Raw genomic sequence first — 18,873 nt, 5'->3', positions numbered from 1 at the left:
TCCATTGAGTTGGTGATGCCATCCAACCATCTCATCCTCTGTTGGCCCCTTTTCCTCCCACCTTCAATCTTTCCCAGCATCAGGCTCTTTTCCTATGAGTGGGGTCTTCACATCCAGTGGCCAAAGTATTGGAGCTTCAGCATCAGTCCTTCCAATGAATATTCAGGGTTGAATTCCTTTAGGATCGACTCTTTTGATCTCCTTGCTCTCCCAGGGACTCTCAAGAGTCTTCTGCAGCATCACAGTTTGAAAGCATCAATTCTTCGGCGTTTAGCCTTCTTTATGGTCCAACTCCCACATCCGTACATGACTACTGGAAAAACCATAGCTTTGACTAGATGGACCTTTGTCAGCAAACTGATGTCTTTGCTTTTTAATACACTGTCTAGTTAATACAGCTTAGCTGTGTTGTGTTAAATCCCAGTTGTTTAGGATCTCTTGAGGGCAGGCCTCATGAAAAATAAAATGTTGTTGGGCCTACTTCAGGACAGTTTCTTTCTCCCCTGCTGGAAGTGGAGCACATTGTCTCCTTTTTCAGTGCAAGAACCGATTTGAATTCTGAAGGTAAGATTCAGAAAGTTGGGGGGAACCCTTCTCATACTGGGCCTCCCCAAAGATTTTAAGTCTCAGACTGGCTGCACTGAGCCTCCAGCATCTGTCGATCATGATCCAGGTTTCCTCCCTGGTGTCCATGTGCATTTCTGCTCCGGTGCATCAGAGCCCACCTGTCTCTGAGACCTCGGGCCTGCAGTTGGCCCTCTGACCCACCTCACTTCTCTGATGGCTCTAATAGAGCCATTATTGAAATTACTGATTTTCGGTATAGTTTTTCACTTGTTAGAATGGTAGCTTCCAAACTCTTCACATGCCAAACCAGAAACAAAAAGGCTGAATTGTCCTTTTTATTCCTTTATTTCCCTGTGAAAGCTTTGCTTTTTTCAATGATTATCAATGAATCATTTATCAATGAATCTTTCATTTCATTCTTAATTCCCAATTATCTGTTATACTACGGTTTGTCTAATTATTCTTCCTTTGATAGAAATTTGATGACATCCAGCTTCACTATTTATCATAGACACTGCTGCAGTAAGATTCACATAAGAACTTTTTACACTGATAGCTAACTGCTCAGTTTGTCTTGCTTTCTCTTAGATAGCAAGCAATTTTTAACACTTCTTTTGTGGGGATTGTATGCTTTATAGTGAAGTTAATGCTGTCCTTGGATAAAGACTCTTATGAAGAAACTGGACTTCAAGGTGTCCATTTCAGTATTCTGGGGAAAAAAATCATGAAATTTCAGAAGTATTATGCTTACTCTGGTCTTCCCAGGTGTCACTAGTGGTAAAGAATCCACCTGCCAAGGCAAGAGACACAGGTTCGATCCCTGGGTGGGGGAGATCCCATGAAATAGAAAGTGGCAACCCACTCCAGTATTCTTGGCTAGAGAATCCCATGGACAGAGGAGCCTGGTGGGCTATAGTCCATGGGGCCAAAGAGTCAGACACTACTGAGCAACTAAACACATATGCAGATGGCTCACTGCATCACTTAACAAATTAGTAACATTCTTTTTAAAGAATAAAAAATACGTTATGCATCATAATACAATCTCTGAAAAACTCACCCTGAACTCAGGCTTATGGGGTGGAGCATATGTGACAGTTAAGGGATAGGACAGACTCTAAGTTAAATTTAAATGCCTCTGTTCTTTTTGCTCAGGAAAAGTATCACTTTCTTTTGCCTTTAAAACTTCTGACTCCAGGGGTGTCAGAGAGGATGAGATATCACTGTTACACCTGCTGCTCTTCCACTGCAAAGCTGCCAGGTATAAAGCTTGTAGAATTGAACATGGTGCATCTGGGTTTTGGGTCAAATATTCAAAGTGATGAACCCAAGAGAGGGATTGATAAAGTTTGATTCTCAATAAAGAGTATCCTTTGACTTCCCCAGGACTCCATGATTACTGAAGAAACTCACTCATGATTGTGGAGATATGGTTCTGCTGACGATGTATGGCTTGAACATCAGTAGTTAAGGCTGCCATGTCCATGGGTGGGCTAGAGTTGACCTCCTGATGACCTCTGCTGTTGGTCACCGACCATGGGAAATTAAGAATTTAAAACAGCGCAATGCTGGAAATGCTGATTGTACTAAGTTTGATGGAAGAATTTATTAAAATATTTATTCATTTGGCTGTGTTGAGTCTTAGTTGCGAAATGCAGAATCTTTCATTGCAGTGTGTGGGCTTCTCTACTTGAGGTGCTCAGATTCTAGATAGCATGGGCTCTGTTGCCCCATGACATGAAGGATCTTAGTTCCCAGGCCAGGGATCAAACTGAGTTCTCTGCGTTGGAAGGCAGATTCTTAGCCGATGGATCACCAGGGAAGTCCCTGGAACAATTTTTACTATCCATAAAATTTACAAAACTCTGATTTTTAAAAGAAAAAAAAGTACTCTTTATACACAGTGTTTACAGATGAAATTTCTATCCCTCTATTTTAAAAAGTTTCTATTTATCTGATGAATTTATCTTTTAATCGGGATTCTAGAAGTGTGGAAGAATATCATGCTCCTTCAAAGAAAAGCAGCCATGGAAATTTGGTTTTGATCTGGGTTCTTTGATTTGTTTGATATTAAGCTGTATGAGCAGTTTATTTTGGAAATTAATCTTTTGTTGGTTGCATCATTTGGAAATATTTTCTCCCACTCTGTAGATTGTCTTTTCATTGTATTTATGGTTTCCTTTGCAAAAACATTTAAGTTTAATTAGGTCCTATTTATCTTCATTTCCATTACTCTAGGAGACAGATCCCAACTCTGCGATTTGTGTCAGTGTTTTTTCTGCCTATTCTCCTTTAGGAGTTTTATAGTAGCCAGCCTTACATTTACGTCTTTAATCCACTTTGAGTTTTTTTGTACATGGTGTTAGAGAATGTTCTAATTTCATTCTTTTACATGAACCTGTTCACCTTTCCCAACACCACTTACTTTTTTCTCCATTGTACCCTTGTCTCCTTTGTTGTAGATTGACTGCGTGTGTGTGTTCCGTCGTGTCTGACTCTTTGCAGCCCCATGGACCATAAATGGGCTTATTTCTGGACTTTTATGCAGTTTTATCAGTACGTCTACTTCTGTGCCAGTACCATACTGTTTTGAATACTGTAGCTCTGTAGCATGGTCTGAAGTCAGGGAGCCTGATTCTTCCAGCTCCCATTCTTTCCATCTATTTCTATGGTTGTCAGTTTCTTTCATCAGCATCTTAGTTTTTGGAATATGGGCCTTTTGTCTCCTCTTAGGTAGGTTTATTCCAAGGTATTTTATTCTTTTTGATGCAGTGGTAAATGCGAATGTTTCCTTAATTTCTCTGATATTCCATTGGTGGTTTATGTCTCAAAATGCAACAGATTTCTGTGTATTAATTTTGTATCCAGCAACTTTACCAAATCAATTAACAAGCTCCAGTAGTTTTCCATGTCTTTAGGATTTTCTCCATACAGCATCATATCCTCTATAAAATGGTATTTCTGTGGTGAGTGCAGACAGGAGAGGGGAGCGAGGCCAGGTTAGTGTGCTGGGGTGGTCCCTGGAATGGAGCAGGGCTCTCACAGGACACTTTTCATCCTCTCTCCTTTTCTCAACCCCCTCTCAGTTGCTGGTTGAGGGGATAGCAGCCAGTTGGTAGGGGAAGAGGCAGCTCAGGAGCTTGTAGCCCTCTGGAATGGCTGTGGCTTTTCCGCAGTCCTGTGCTTTGGTCAAGTAACAAGATTGTCAACCCTTCCTTGTGGGAGCTTTCAAAGACAAAGCACAGCAGAGGAGGGAGGGAGGGGTGAGGGGAGATGGAGGCGGGCTGGTGGGGGTGTGTGTAGGAGGTCCCTCAGGGAAATGTGCCCAAATTGATGATGAACACAGCACTAGCAATCACAGTACTGAAATCCTTCCGAGCTGAGTGAAAACCAGACAGGGTCTAAGCTCACTATCAGGAGCTAAAGGGATACCACCTGGGGTTTTGAACTTCATCCCTTGAAACACCCTTTGAAAGCAAGCTGCACACAAACTGCTTGTCAGGCCTGAATTCTACTTTCCATCAGAAGATGCAAGTATCACTCAGGCCCCAGCAGCCTGGCCCCTGCAGGGCAGTCCTCTTGGTGCAGCCAGGAGCTGAGTACACATCTTGGTTTCTGACATGGCAGTCACCCAGGAATATGATCTGCTCACAGAACAGGAAGTAAGACCCCATATCACACTCTACTTGCAAAGAGCAAGGGAAGTGCTTTCTGTAACGAGTCCCTGGAGAAGCTAAAGGTGTAAGGTGGGTGAGGCCAGGGTGGGCAGAAGGCTGGAGATCCTTAGTGTCCCCTCTGGGGGACAGCTCCTGGGAGCCCACAAGAGGCACAGAGCCTCAGGGCCCACAACAGACCCTGCGCTCTGACAAGCCCTCCGAGGCTCACAGTGCACTGAGCTGGGGAAGCGCTGGTCCAAGGTGGTCCCAATCTCTTGAATCCCACTGACTGACAGGCAGATGTCACATTCCCTCTAACTGTCCAAATCAGCAATTTATCGTCACATGCTGGTGCAGAGTGTTAAACAAAAACTTCAAAGGACACTGATTCTTGCAAAGCCCTGGGGCCTGGCTGTCTTTAATGATGTCTGTGAGCCTTCATGAAGAAAAAAATGCAGCCAATATCGCAAATTCTAACAACCAGTAGCAGCACACAGATAATCTAAGTTTTATTATGAATTTAAAAATCTAAACATTTCAAGAGGACTGGGAAGCCTGCCCACAGAGCCGCCCGGCTGCATTTCCAACTCCCCATATCCATACCTCACTGCACACGCCCCAGTGACACACAACCCGCAGCACAGAGAGTGTCCTTTATTTGTACTACTGGTAGAAAACTGGGTTTTAGATTTCAAAATCTGTATTACAAAATTACAAGCAGCAGTTTTGAGCATTTCAACAATGTTGATGAACTCTACTTTGCTGACACAAGGCAGGACCTGTCCGAGGTGGACTGTTACACGTCCTGAGGTGCTGAGGCTGCCCTGCTCAGGACCCATTTGCAACAGTGTCTTCTTCCATCTCCTCTTCACCATCATCAGTGGGGCCTAGAAAACACACAAAGCCAAGTCACACCTAGGTTAGAGCATGTGTGGGCGTCCACCCACGATGCTGCTGTTGCCTGCCAGACCCTAGACCAGGTGCAGACGCCCGACAGCAGCCTCAGCCTAGAGGAACTTAGGTCCAGGGACCACCTGTCTTTGGCAGGCCCTGGAAGGATGGTCAGCTTCTAGGGAATGGGTCACAAAGCTGCTTCATGAAAGTCAACTCTATGCCTGCTGTTCTAACCCACTCTGGTCAAGCCTGTAACTCATGTTTTATCAAGATAAAAAGCCTATACTTTATGTTTAAAGTAAACATAAAGTTTACTTTACTTTGCCATCGGCAAAGAAACTAGGAACCTTCCAAAGAAAGATGGGAGAGGATACCTACTACATGCTGCAGACAGTCAGCCAGTGATTCTGTCTAAATTATGTTTCCAGTTAGACCCAAACGTTACATTTCTAGACACAAAACTAAAGAAAGCGAGAATGTCACCAGGAACTGCCGTTCAGACGCCTGGGCCCACTGAAACCTAAGAGAACCACAAACAATTCCCACCTTTCTCTCCTCAAGGTGCCCCACATTGTGTTCAGACGACACTGAAAAGCCCCATATGAGTCCCAGGCCCACATAACATGCTCAAGGGGAGGCACAGTAACAGAAATTCTGCCACGCTGCAGCCAAAGTGAGCCACGTGTCACAGCCTCCTCCCTGCCTGTCATTAGCCCCGTGGGTCTTGGCAGCCTGTGCTGTTCTCAGGGTCACAGGTCCCTCATTTCACGGCCAACAGGGCCCTCTGGCTGGACTCAGAGCTCTCCCTGCCAGCCTGTTTCACCCATACCCCCCGCCAGCCCTGGACCTTGGCTCACAGTCCTCCTTCAGGCCCAAGGTGCAAGGCTCTCTCACCACAGAGTGTTCCTTCCCCTGAGAATGTCATTCTGCTCTGTCTAGGTCACAGGTTCTCAAATACTTTAGTTTTAGCACCCAAAGAACTTTTCTTCAAGTATACTACATTTATCGATACTATGCTGGAAACTGAAAGCATTAAAAAAACAGTAATTCCTTAAAACAATAAACCTAGTACCATTAATGTTTGTATTTTTATAAAATACAGTATCAATATTTTCTAAAATAAAAATATATAATGAGAAAGTTGGTGCAGTTTTCCACTTTTGCCCATCTCTGCAATGTCTGCCCAATGGTAGACGGGCCCTTGTTCTGCCTTCATCACTTTACTCGCCAAAATATGTTGTTTTGACTAAAGGGTGTGAAGAAAGCCAGGCCCACAAAGACATGCAGTGAGAAAGAGGAGGAGTATTTTAACAGCCTGTGCAGGCAGCTGTGGATATTTTTTTGATACTATGCCAAAACTTGACAAAAGTGGTAGTTTTTTGCTTTTGTTCTTTTGGTCTCCCCACTTAGCTTGTAGGATCTTGGTTCCCTGACCAGGGATCAAACCTGGGCAATGAAAGCTGAGTCTTAATCACTGGATCACCAGGAATTCCCCAAAATGGTAGTTTCTTAAAGGTTAGATCGCAAATGTTGGCCCATTTCTTCACATCAAATGATGTGTCCCTGGGGTGATATCCAGGAATGCCAATGATCCTCACTGCTTCACAAAGGACCTCATTGGGTACCCGGCAGCTCAGAATGACACCTAGTATCATTGGTCCTGTGAACCCATGTACCTGGGCTGAGGCACCAGCAACTCTACCTGCCGTTGCTCTGGCACTATCAGGCACAAATGGTCACACCACTTAAAAAGCAAATAATGCCTCGGTGTTTATGAGTTTTCCTCATGGAGCCCCAGGGGCCCAAGGACCACACAGTGAGAACTGCTGCTCTAATGAATGTCTTACTCACTTTTAGCTTCAGTTCAAACATTATTTCCTCAAGGGAACTTGCCCTGAGCCACTGGTCTAGACAGAGCCCCCAGTTACATTCATGTCAAACTTGTAACAGGCACCATCTTTAGCAGTTTTCACTTTATACCCCAGTCAGTGTCCATCACGCTGCCCAACACAGAGCCGGTGTCCACAATCACAACAGCTCACACCCGGTGCTCAGGGCCTAGGAAGCCTCTTACTTAATCCTCCCAACAACCTTCTGAGGTCACCACTACTACTATTTGGTTAAAGATGAGCAAACAGATTTAAGATCAAGTGGGGTTAAGAAACTCATCCAAGGACAAAGCTGGTGAAGCTATGCTCTGAGCCTCAGTCTGTCTGGCTCCAGAGCCCATGCTCCCCACTGCTAAGTGGGCCCACACGGACAGGGGTCAAAGGCATCATGGTCACTTCCACTGTTCGCTTTCACTCCATGGCTGTGAACTAACATTTGTCTCAAATTTCACAAAAACCCCAGAGTCCTAGGACATAAGCTTTTTTATCAAATGATTTCTTTTCAAAGAGCATTTAAAGGCATTTTGTGTAGATTATAATGGTAAGGAGGCACTATTCGAGCATCCTTGGATCGTAACATCTAAAGCAATTTGCGATCACTAGGAGTGTATCATTAATCTGGAAAGGAAGTCAGAACATGGTTCCTGACCTGCTCTGCGTTCTCTGCCAGGTATCTGACCGGACTGCAGCAAGCCCTTCAGCCGCTCCACTTCAGCCAAAGTTGACGCATTTGCTATAGCATTCTGGATACCAGGAAACAAGAGAGATGGACAGTTATTTTCATCCAGTTAACAGAAAACACTCACACAAACTCATGCCACCTTTCTGAACTCGAATATTAAATAGTCTCTCTCGCAGGAAGAATTTTGCTGGCACAGTGAAATCAACCCCAAAACCAAATTATGAAGTTCCCAAATTGGTAAAGAGCTGCAGACCCTTTTACAGGAGAGCAAATAATCAGTGCATATGCCCTAAAATTCTAGTTAATTGGAATTATGTCACTGGATGATTTAGGAGGCAGCATTACCAAATTAGGATTTCTCATCAAGCAGGATCTTTCAGGCAGCAAGTCCTTCAAAGTAAAAATCAAGACAGCAAGCAAAGGTAACTAACTGTTCAGATAAATGCATCCTGAGAAAATGAGAAGACCAGAGTTGCCTCCACTTTGACCAGCTCATATAATTAATTCAAGTCAAAATCTGGTCAAATAATATATTTAAGCTCACATGCAAGTAAAGTAATGCTCAAATTCTCCAAGCCAGGCTTCAGCAATATGTGAACCGTGAACTTCCTGATGTTCAAGCTGGTTTTAGAAAAGGCAGAGGAACCAGAGATCAAATTGCCAACATCCGCTGGATCATGGAAAAAGGAAGAGAGTTCCAGAAAAACATCTATTTCTGCTTCATTGAGTGTGCCAAAGCCTTTGACTGTGTGGATCACAGTAAACTGTGGGAAATTCTGAAAGAGATGGGAATACCAGACCACCTGATCTGCCTCTTGAGAAATCTGTATGCAGGTCAGGAAGCAACAGTTAGAACTGGACATGGAATAACAGACTGGTTCCAAAACGGGAAAGGAGTATGTCAAGGCTGTATATTGTCACCCTGCTTATTTAACTTACATGAAGAGTACATCATGAGAAATGCTGGACTGGAAGAAACACAAGCTGGAATCAAGATTGCCGGGAGAAATATCAATAACCTCAGATATGCAGACACCACCCTTATGGCAGAAAGTGAAGAGGAACTACAAAGCCTCTTGATGAAAGTGAAAGTGGAGAGTGAAAAAGTTGGCTTAAAGCTCAACATTCAGAAAACGAAGATCATGGCATCTGGTCCCATCACTTCATGGGAAATAGATGGGCAAACAGTGGAAACAGTGTCAGACTTTATTTTTCTGGGCTCCAAAATCACTACAGATGGTGACTGCAGCCATGAAATTAAAAGACACTTACTCCTTGGAAGGAAAGTTATGACCAACCTAGATAGCAGATTCAAAAGCAGAGACATTACTTTGCCAAAAAGGTTTGTCTAGTCAAGGCTATGGTTTTTCCTGTGGTCATGTATGGATGTGAGAGTTGGACTATGAAGAAGGCTGAGCGCCTGCGCAGAAGAATTGATGCTCTTGAATTGTGGTGTTGGAGAAGACTTTTGAGAGTCCCTTGGACTGCAAGGAGATCCTACCAATGATCCGCCCTGGGATTTCTTTGGAAGGAATGATGCTAAAGCTGAAACTCCAGTACTTTGGCCACCGCATTCGAAGAGTTGACTCACTGGAAAAGACTCTGATGCTGGGAGGGACTGAGGGCAGGAGGAGAAGGGGACAACAGAGGATGAAATGGCTGGATGGCATCATTGACTCGATGGACGTGAGTCTGAGTGAACTCTGGGAGTTGGTGATGGACAGGGAGGCCTGGCGTGCTGTGATTCATGGGCTCGCAAAGAGTCGGACACGACTGAGCGACTGAACTGAAAGCTAGTTTTTCCTTACAAAAATGTAGCTGGATTCTAACAACCGTGGGAGAAACCTGCGGTGTCTAACTCATTACTTGAGTTACTACATGATTGAACAGCTCACTCCAGTCTGAGAATCCTGACTCGTGCTCACCTTGATGGCTTCCACGTCCCCTGGGGATGGCCCACCTTTCTTTTTGTCAGTTGGCAAACCAGCACCTGGATTGAAACTTGGGAGGGGAGGGAAGAACAAAACTGTCAAATCCAAACTGACAGAAATTGCTTCTCTTTTACTTTCAAAAGCTTTGAAAGTAATTCAACCAGTGTAGTATCTTATCTTTGTTAACAAACTGATACAAGAAACTCTCTCCTTCAGAAACACCACCCAGTTCATCTTGCCACAGAGGAAGAGGGTGCAGTACTATCACAGCAGACTGAATACTGGAGCGTCTGCTCTCATCTGCTAGAAATCTCACGTGATATAGGGGCCACTGTGGGCCATGGATCATCACTGTGCAAATTTAGGACTGTATTAGTCACAGGTGTTTCATTTCATTTTGCAAGAGGCAAAATGCCAGACAGATAATGTTTCTGAAGGTGAAGTGGAGTGAAGTTGGATATCTGGATCTTACGTTTTGCTTCTCCTGGCAATATCCTTTGCAAGTTGTGCACCCCGTTTGCCCTTGAACATTTTCTCTGCTTCCTGACGCTCCTACAGCGACACCACACACAGAGTTAATGGAAATAGGAATACCACATGCATTTAGATGCATTCCTCAGAAAACATGGAAGAAAACTCTCCTGGAATACTCTGGGCTGGTAAAATACCACAAAGCCCATTTCAAAATAAGAAGAGATACAGCAGTCCCCTGCTCTGTGAAGGTCCCTGGAGAGAGCAGAGCCCCCTCTCCGAAATTTCCAGGAGGGGCTCTCTGGGAAATAAGGAAGGTAAAAAAAATCCCCAACAACGGGAGAATCATCCTGACAATTACAGCTAGTGCAAAGTGAACGATATGAAGCTCCCCAAGAGCATGTATCTAGGCAGGCCGTCTGCTGTGACAAAGCCCATGGTGGCTTTGAAGCCAGGCCACCTCTGGAATGACCAGCCCCACACACACACCTTATCTATAAGTCCCACCATAAACACTGCTATGGAAAAAAAATCGACTTAACACTCCCTGCCCACCCACCCCCGCCACCCCCCGCCACATTCCTATTACAAACTAATAATAAAAGTCAGTAACAAAAGTATTAAGGAAAAGCACCAACCAATAACGACTTACAACAGAGTAACACTTACTTTTAGTTTCACTTTCTGGAAATCCAGTACTCTGACTTGTGGAACTTTATAAATCACATAGAGTCTGTAATGCTTCTTATTGGTTACAGGGTTCCTTAGAATACTACAAGAAAAGGAACAGTTTGATGCCAGTGTTGTTCCTAGCACAGCATTCAAGAGGTCCATTTTAATGAAGTCTAATGAGTCCAGGAAGTAAGGAAAAGTTCACTATTCTTCACATTTCAATGTCATAAGAACTTAATGCTAGGGAAATTTAATAGAGCCCAAAGGAAACATTTTCAATATTTGTTTTTTTAAAAGTACTTTTTACTATAACTTTACCATCAAGGCCAGCAATGCTGTTATTTTAAAAGACTTTACTGTCACCACCACAAACAGTTTCCATACCTCAGATAAGTCAGTGACTTGAGAGATGCCAGAGGGTCCAGATCACCCTGTGAAATAACAGCCACAGGTAAGAACACAAACACCACAGCCCACCATGATCCCATTACATGCTGACAGCTCTGCAGAAGGATACACTTTGTCTTTCATACATTAATTTGTCTTTCCTGCCCCAGCACCCAGCACAGCCCTAGCACATCACAGACGCTTGGTGTATTCTACTGAATAACTGGTTCATAAATTTGAACTTTTTAATATCCCGGACACAACAGCTTCTGTCTCAACAGCAGAAGAGACAAAAAGAAAAAATATGTATCATTTCCTGTAGCAACTTCAAAAGAGCTACTGAGTAATGATTGAGAAAAAAAAGCAATGTGAAAAGTGATGTATCTCCAGGGAAGGTTATTCGTACAGGGAACCTGGTGTGAGGTGGTTCTTGCTGCCGCTGCCTAGGAGCAATGCAGGCATGTCACCTTTGTTACCTTTATTCTAGGTTCCCCTAAATCTCTTCAAATACATTTTCCAAGGACAAGGAGTATAGTTATAAGGGAGGGAAAAAAAAAAATATATAGGAAGAACACGAGTTAGTTTTTTAATCTTCCCAAACTGTCCTATAAAATACAGTGCAACAAGGATAGGAAAACCAAAAAGATATGGTCAACAGCTACAGCCAAACCAGATGAAAATGTATTCTGGCAAGAACCTGAACTTGGGACCAGTAAGGACCAACTATTGTGAAAGCTGTAAGACTTGCGCGGTGACGACACCACACAGGAAGAAGCGGGGGAAAGGCAAACAGGGCAAGAGGCATCCAGCCTAAGAACAGCAGCCAAAGACAGGCATGTTCCAAGCACACCAGGTGTGTGACAAGGCCTGGAGGGCCTCCCGAAACAAAGCCCCACACGAATGAGAAACTGCCATAACAGATCTAAACTGAGTGGGACAGTGCCAAAAGGGATGATGAGGAAAAACACAAGTAACACAGGGGAGGGGAACAGAGCCACAAGCTCAGAGAGCTGCCACTCTTCATGACGACACTGGAGGGAGCACTGATGCTTGCAACTGGAGTACCATCACTAAAGGAGATCTACAGAACAATGTGAAATGGAGCAAAGACAGACAAATGTTGCAGGACCTCACTTTTAAGTGAAATCTCAAAAAACGGAACTCATAGCAACAGAGAGTTGAATGGTGGTTACCAAAGGCTGGGAGGTGAAGGAAAGGGGGGGTGAAGCTACTGATTAAAGAGGATAAACTTTCAGTTATAAATAAATAAATTCTGGAGATTTAATGTACAATGTGGTGACTATCATTAAAAATAACATAAGGTGTACCCAATACGATAAAAAAATAGAACTCAAGTGTTCTCACTGCACACACACATAGACTGGTTACATGAAGGGGTGGGTGTCAGGGTACAGATATCAAATTTCACATTATACACCTTAAATATTTATAATCTTCATTTGTCCATCATAGCTCAATAAAGCTGCAAGACACAAAAGAAAGAATGGTAACTTTACACACACAGACCCACACACAGACTGTGCACGACACAGTGATGTTTCGGTGCAGGGGTGGTGAGATGCTTATGGTGCTGTTCTGTTCAGGAGGTAAAGGTTATGGTTAACTTTACACTTGGATGCTAATTCCCAGTATGCTAAGAAAAGAAACAGAGTCTATTTACTAATCAGTTAATTTCTAAACTATCAGAAGAAGTGGAATACCAAAAAGAGAAAGAGAGAGCAATAAAGGAGAGGAAAAATATTTGCAGATGGATGAGACAAGTAAAAAAATTCTAGAAAAGAGACAAGATAAACTTAAATATACTGGTAATTACATTAAACATAAACAGACTATTCCATTTAAAGACAGACTTTACACTGGATTTTAAAAAAGGATCCTATTAAATCCTGTTCTCAAGACACAAATTTAAAATATAAATGCAGAGGAAAAAAATTAAATTTTGGATGGAAAACAATGATCACGCAAATACGAACTGAAAGAAAGAAAGCTTATTTTGTTATACTGCAGTGGATAAAACAGACGCCAAGGTAAAACTGCACTGCTGCTGCTGCTACTGCTAAGTCGCTTCAGTCGTGTCCAACTCTGTGCGACCCCATAGACAGCAGACACCAGGCTCCTTTGTCCCTGGGATTCTCCAGGCATGAATACTGGAGTGGGTTGCCATTTCCTTCTCCAATGCATGAGAGTGAAAAGCGAAAGTCAAGTCGCTCAGTCGTGCCCGACTCTTCGAGACCCCATGGACTGTAGCCTACCAGGCTCCTCCATCCATGGGATTTTCCAGGCCAAGAGTACTGGAGTGGGGTGCCATTTCCTTATCCACTAATAAAATATCAATGATAAAAGGTTCATTTCATCAGTAAGATACATAAAATCTGGATATATCAAATGAAGTAACCTGAAAATATATACAAGTAAAACTGACAGAACTCCAGGGAAATCCACTAGCACACAATTTTAATATGCCTCTTTCGGTACTGACAGGACAGCCTTCATCTGTGCGAACAGCTTTAAGCACAACCACAACACACAGAATGCACTGCCCCGATACGCCACACATTCCGCATGGACACACATTTGGGGTTAAATACCTCACGGAGTTTAGAAAGGATACGGCCTCAGATCGGGGGCTTTCTGACTTTTGGAGCCAAGCACTCCCTTGGGAATCTAAAGGACAGTCAGGGACCTCGTCCTTCAGGAAAGGAACAGTCAGGGAGCAAGGAAGGGAGGGGTCAAGGGCATAACAACCTAAAAATCAAGTCATACCATAAGAGTCAGTATCTAGTATTTAAGTGAAAAATTTAGGTTACAAACAATATATAGCCTAAGCTCAACGCTGTTAAAAATTATACATACAGAGTAGAAATTTAAAAAGCAGAAGTGGATCAAAATAGTCATATCCAAATAGAGAAAATGAAACTTGCCCCTTATCTTAAAAGAACACCAATCTCAAATGATTGTTGATCTAAATGTGGAGTAAAACAATAATTTCTTGAATAAAACTCCCCAACAAAATTTAATGTATGTCACATATGTAATTGTCTAGTAGTGACATTAAAACAGAACAAACTAGTTTTAATATATTGTTTTACCTATTTTCCAAAATATTACCATTTTAATGTCAATATAAAAAATTATTGATAGTGTATATTTTTCTTTTGCACTAAATCTCTGGAATCTGTAGTGTTTTTTATACTTCTGGTATATCTTACAGTAACCACTTGTGGCTGGTGGCTAGCATACTGGACACAGAAATTCTAGAAAAAAAGAATGGGTGAGTCTCTTTAGAAGCTGAACAGAACTCAAAGCACCAAGGACAACAGACTGGTGACACAGATTAAGCTGGAATTAGGAACTGCTCCATCAAGCCCCCAGGAGTCCAAAGGTGAGTGACCAAGAGTGGAAGATGTGTTTAACACACAACCAAAAAAACCCCATGTCCTAATAATGAAGAAAAAGAAAAAAGGTAATGAGATAATCTTCTGGACTCTCCAAGTTTTCTATTAAAGACAGGCAGTGCCTTTAACTCCTCCTTGTAAATACACTTTCCCCGTTTGACTTACCAGTTCCACAAGACTGTTATTGGTGAGAATGAGTTCTGTCAGACAAGGCAGAGCCTGATCAAGCCCCTCACCTATACGGCTAAAAGGAAAAGACAAAATCTTAATAAAAGTCAAAATGCAGTAAGCTAAAAACTTGACCTAAACACTTGCCCAGAGGACTTCAAAGTGGGAAGAACCTTGTAGATCCTCCTTCCAACACTATCTGACAGAAGGAAATTTAGGCACAAAGAGCAGGCGTGTCTGAGGTCACACAAGCGGGATGATTTGAGAACCCACGCCTCCAGAATACTGCCAATGGCCTCTTCCCGCCAACCACCATAACAGCCCCAAGACAAGGAGAAAGTGTTGTGGACACAAAAGACCTCACTCATCTCAGGACTGGTCAGCAGGAAGCACAGAAATACACCTGCTTCTGCAGTCACAGCTCAGAACCACAGGATACACAATAACCAAACCACAGTCAACAGTTTAACTCAGGAGGAATGTGCCTATTTAAAAAAAGCAGCTCACCACCCAGAACGTCTTAAAAGACCCTATCAACACACCTTCAATAACTTTTTTCCAACAAAATTTAGAGATGATGTGTGTGTGCGCGCACGTGTGCTCAGTTGTGTCCAACTCTTTGGGACCTTAAGGACTATAGCCTGCCAGCCTCCTCTGTCCATGTGATTTCCCAGCAAGAATACTGGAGTGGGTTGCCATTTCCTCCTCCAGGGGATCATCCCAACTCAGGGATTGAACCCATGTCTCCTGCACTGTAGGCAGATTCTTTACCACTGAGCCATCTGGAAAGCCCGCAGAGATGATGAAAGTGGGTTAAAAAAAAAAATCTTAATTTCTATAAACAATATTCTACAAATCAGCTGCAGTTAAAGAAAAACAAATACCTGAGGATTTGAGGCAAAATGAGATATTCCGTTAAAACTGTAATTGTTGCATTTTATGTATGTCTTTAGTATGACTCCTCTAATAATTATAATTATTTTAGAAATGAAATAATTATACAGAATAATTATAATCTGGTACAAAGCACCAGATTTTTAATTTAAATTAGAAACTTACTATGAATATATAAATATACCAGGTTTCTGAATAGATGCAAATAAGACTTGACCAATGACAAATTAAAACTCTGAATCTGTATGGGGAAATTGCTCATTTACCATTTGAGAAATAGGCAGGTAAAAAAAATAGAAATCTTGTTTAACTGGCATATACACTGCAGCTTCTTCAGGGAACTCTGCAGCTTCTGCTCTAGGGGAGAAAGCTACTTTCCACTAGCACACGCTTACCATATTCTATTGTTGTTCACTAATAATGTTTTTAGTCTTCTCAACAAAGGAAAACCATCCAGTTTCCTGATTTCATTGTCGGAAAAATCAATGGCATCAAATTGGTCTAAGGTGGCACCGAGATTTTCAATGACAGGAATTTTATACCCTGTAAAAAGGAGAAAAACCCAGACAAGTATTAACATAAATAAAAGGCACTTTAAAACTTTAATAGCATTTCATGGTAACTTGACTCACAGCTTAACGTTCCTTCCCAAAGTGTTTACGTGGCACCTATGCAACCACCAGACCCTGCCAAAATACTGGCACACAACACAAGGAAGAACACAGTCACAAATCTCAGCTGCCGGGAAGCTTCCGGTCCAGCTGTGGATGTGAGCAAGGTGATGGTGATGAGGGCCATAAGGATGACAGTACTCATCAGCAGGAACCAGCGGCTAACCATTTCAAGATTACTTACAAGTGCCTCACACTGCTCTAAGCAAGGTCTCGGAGCTAGAGAGACGGCCTAACAGGACTTCACACTGTGAGCGGCTGTCAGCGTCCAAGCACTGTCCACCCGGGGTGGACAACAGTCGTCTGCATCCCACAGGCCAGATTCCTAGAACTCTCTGGGATATCGTCTTAGTATTAAAACACTTCCCCCTTACTTCACCTCCCCCAGCTCAAACCTAGAGCTGAAAGTCAGTGGTTGATACACAACGGTAAGTCACCCTGCGGACAGCTCACTCAAACACCTCGATGCGTCCAACACGGGCATAAAGACTGTGCCAGCTACTCGAAGAAGTTAATGGAGCCAAGCAGATGTAAGGGCTACAACAAAGGAATCGCTGCACTCAAACGAGAATCCTCAACGCTGGGCGCACTTCGGAGTCGGAGAGAAGGCAGTGAAGTCTGCCTGTTTACTCCCGAGTTCAACCTTTCTCTGAGAAACTCGATTTCAACAAAAACCAAAGTCCTGAGCTTTCAGCGGACAAGAAAGCCAGCAGAAGGCAGAGCCCGCAGCCGGCGTTTCTCCCCGGGAGCGGATCTCAGGACAAGACCGATGGCCGTACCGCCAGAGAAGCCTCCTCCTAAGGACTCGAACGGTTTGGGGGCTTCCGCACCGCTGCCGGCAGGCGGCAGCGCCGGCTTAGCGCCCACAGTCCGCTCCCAAAAACGCTCCGGTAGAGGGAAAAAGACAGCAGAAGCCAACGCGAGGAAACGCAGGGGAAACGACAGCTTCCGGCCCGTACACCGCTCCCTCACTCCGCACCCCGTCCACCCCCTCAGGACGTCCTGTTAGTTCCGCACGAGGGCCGCAAGCACCCGTGCGTTTATCCGCTGCCCCTCAGCGGCTCAGACCGCCCGGCGGCCCGGAAGACGCCCGCTGTGTGACCGGACCATCGCGGTGGCCCCGTGTGCAGGGAGGAGACGGGCTGAGCGCGCCTCGAAAGGCCCAGGGAGGGCCTTCCGCCGCCGACGGCGGGATCCAGTCCGGCAATGGGCGCTGGACGCAGGCTGCCGGCCACGCTCCGGCGGTCCTAGCACACGCGGCTGGGCCGGGCCAAGCCACCAGGCGGGCGGGGAGGCCGGACCGCCTGCCACCACCCGACTCACCCCGCAGGTCCAGCTCTCGGTCCCGCACCGCGTTGGTGTACTGCGCCGCCTGCTCGATCAGCTCCGCCGTCAGCTTCACCATCCTGCAGCCTCCCGCCCGCCGCTCCTCCTGCTTGTCCCGCCGCACCGACGTCCCGGCGTTCCCCGCGTGCGCCGCCAGGCAGCACCAATCGCCTTTCGCGTGCGCGCGCAGCGGGGCATCCAGGCTGTATCAATCGAGGAGTCACGCCCCACGGGCTCGGGCTCGGGCTCCGCCTCCGATGTCTCGCGCGCTTTGCAGCACCTCTGGTTGTGTCTCCGTTCCTCTCGCGCATCCGGAGCGTTGTGTCAGCAAGCTAACAAAGTATGAAAACCCCCGAGGGTAACTTCCTCGAGCATCAATGCGCCGTAAGGTGAAAGGGAGGCTGTGACTGTCCTCGTGGGATCCAGTGATGGGTCCCGGATTTTGGCCCCCTGTGCAGACTGGGGCTGGGTCACCCCTCAAGGTCCAGTTTGCGGTTAGGCTTGTGCTCGCTGGACAGTTTGGAGGAGGAAATGGCAACGACTCCAGTTTTCCTGCCTGGAGAATCCCACGGACAGAGGAACCTGGCAGTCTACAGTCCATAGGGTCGCAGAGTCGGACACTACTGAGCGACTAAACCACCACCGCTGCCGCTGGAGAGTTAAAATGTTCTTGCTGACGCCTGACACGCAGGAAAGTGCGCAGATCAGAGGTCTGCAGCAGCGAGAGCACACCTGAAGAAACACTATTCGGAAACCACCTCCCACACCCGCCTTCCCAACCCGCCCCTAAAGGCAGCCGCGAATCCCACATCACAGATTCGTTTTGCTTGCTTTTCATAGAGACTGGTGCAGTCCGCTTCTGGACCTGGTTTCTTCGGCTTTGTGTCCTGCCTGGAATCCATCCAGGTTGGAGGCAGCAGTGCTTTGTTTACTTGCTGCTGTATGCAATTCCATTGTACCTCTCATACCATAACATACCCATTTTGCTTCTCACCTTACCCTCTGGTTGCGCCGGTTGCTCCAGTTCCAGCGATTCTCTGAAACGCTGCTGTGAATCTTCGTGTGCATGGACTTGATGCAGCTGCGCCTGGATTCCCCAGGAGTGGAGCTAACTGGACACGGGATGTGGCATCGTCCATAGTCGAACCCTTGTCCCCTGCATTGCAGGCAGATTCTTTACTACTGAGCTACCATGAAGTTGAGGATTTTCTCCTGTGCTGCCTTCTGATAATTTTTGCAAAGTGCCCAT

At 44.9% G+C, this 18,873-nt stretch overlaps 1 protein-coding gene across 1 annotated transcript; it reads right to left on the bottom strand.

Moving 5' to 3' along the window:
• Positions 1 to 4,859: 4,859 nt before the first annotated feature.
• On the bottom strand, positions 4,860 to 17,778 carry SNRPA1 (small nuclear ribonucleoprotein polypeptide A'). Its single transcript, XM_019983836.2, has 9 exons — positions 17,622 to 17,778; positions 16,023 to 16,170; positions 14,731 to 14,809; positions 11,147 to 11,193; positions 10,760 to 10,862; positions 10,092 to 10,171; positions 9,614 to 9,689; positions 7,656 to 7,749; positions 4,860 to 5,110 (listed from the first exon to the last, which is right to left on the bottom strand). Exons 1-9 carry the CDS (start codon positions 17,701 to 17,703, stop codon positions 5,052 to 5,054), a joined length of 768 nt encoding a protein of 255 aa, XP_019839395.1. The 5' UTR covers positions 17,704 to 17,778; the 3' UTR covers positions 4,860 to 5,051.
• Between the last annotated feature and the right edge of the window lie 1,095 nt (positions 17,779 to 18,873).

Source organism: Bos indicus, chromosome 21 (assembly GCF_029378745.1).
Source record: "Bos indicus isolate NIAB-ARS_2022 breed Sahiwal x Tharparkar chromosome 21, NIAB-ARS_B.indTharparkar_mat_pri_1.0, whole genome shotgun sequence".
NCBI lineage: Eukaryota > Metazoa > Chordata > Mammalia > Artiodactyla > Bovidae > Bos > Bos indicus.
Note: the sequence above shows the minus strand (reverse complement) of the source record. Positions and strands in the feature narration are given on the sequence as shown.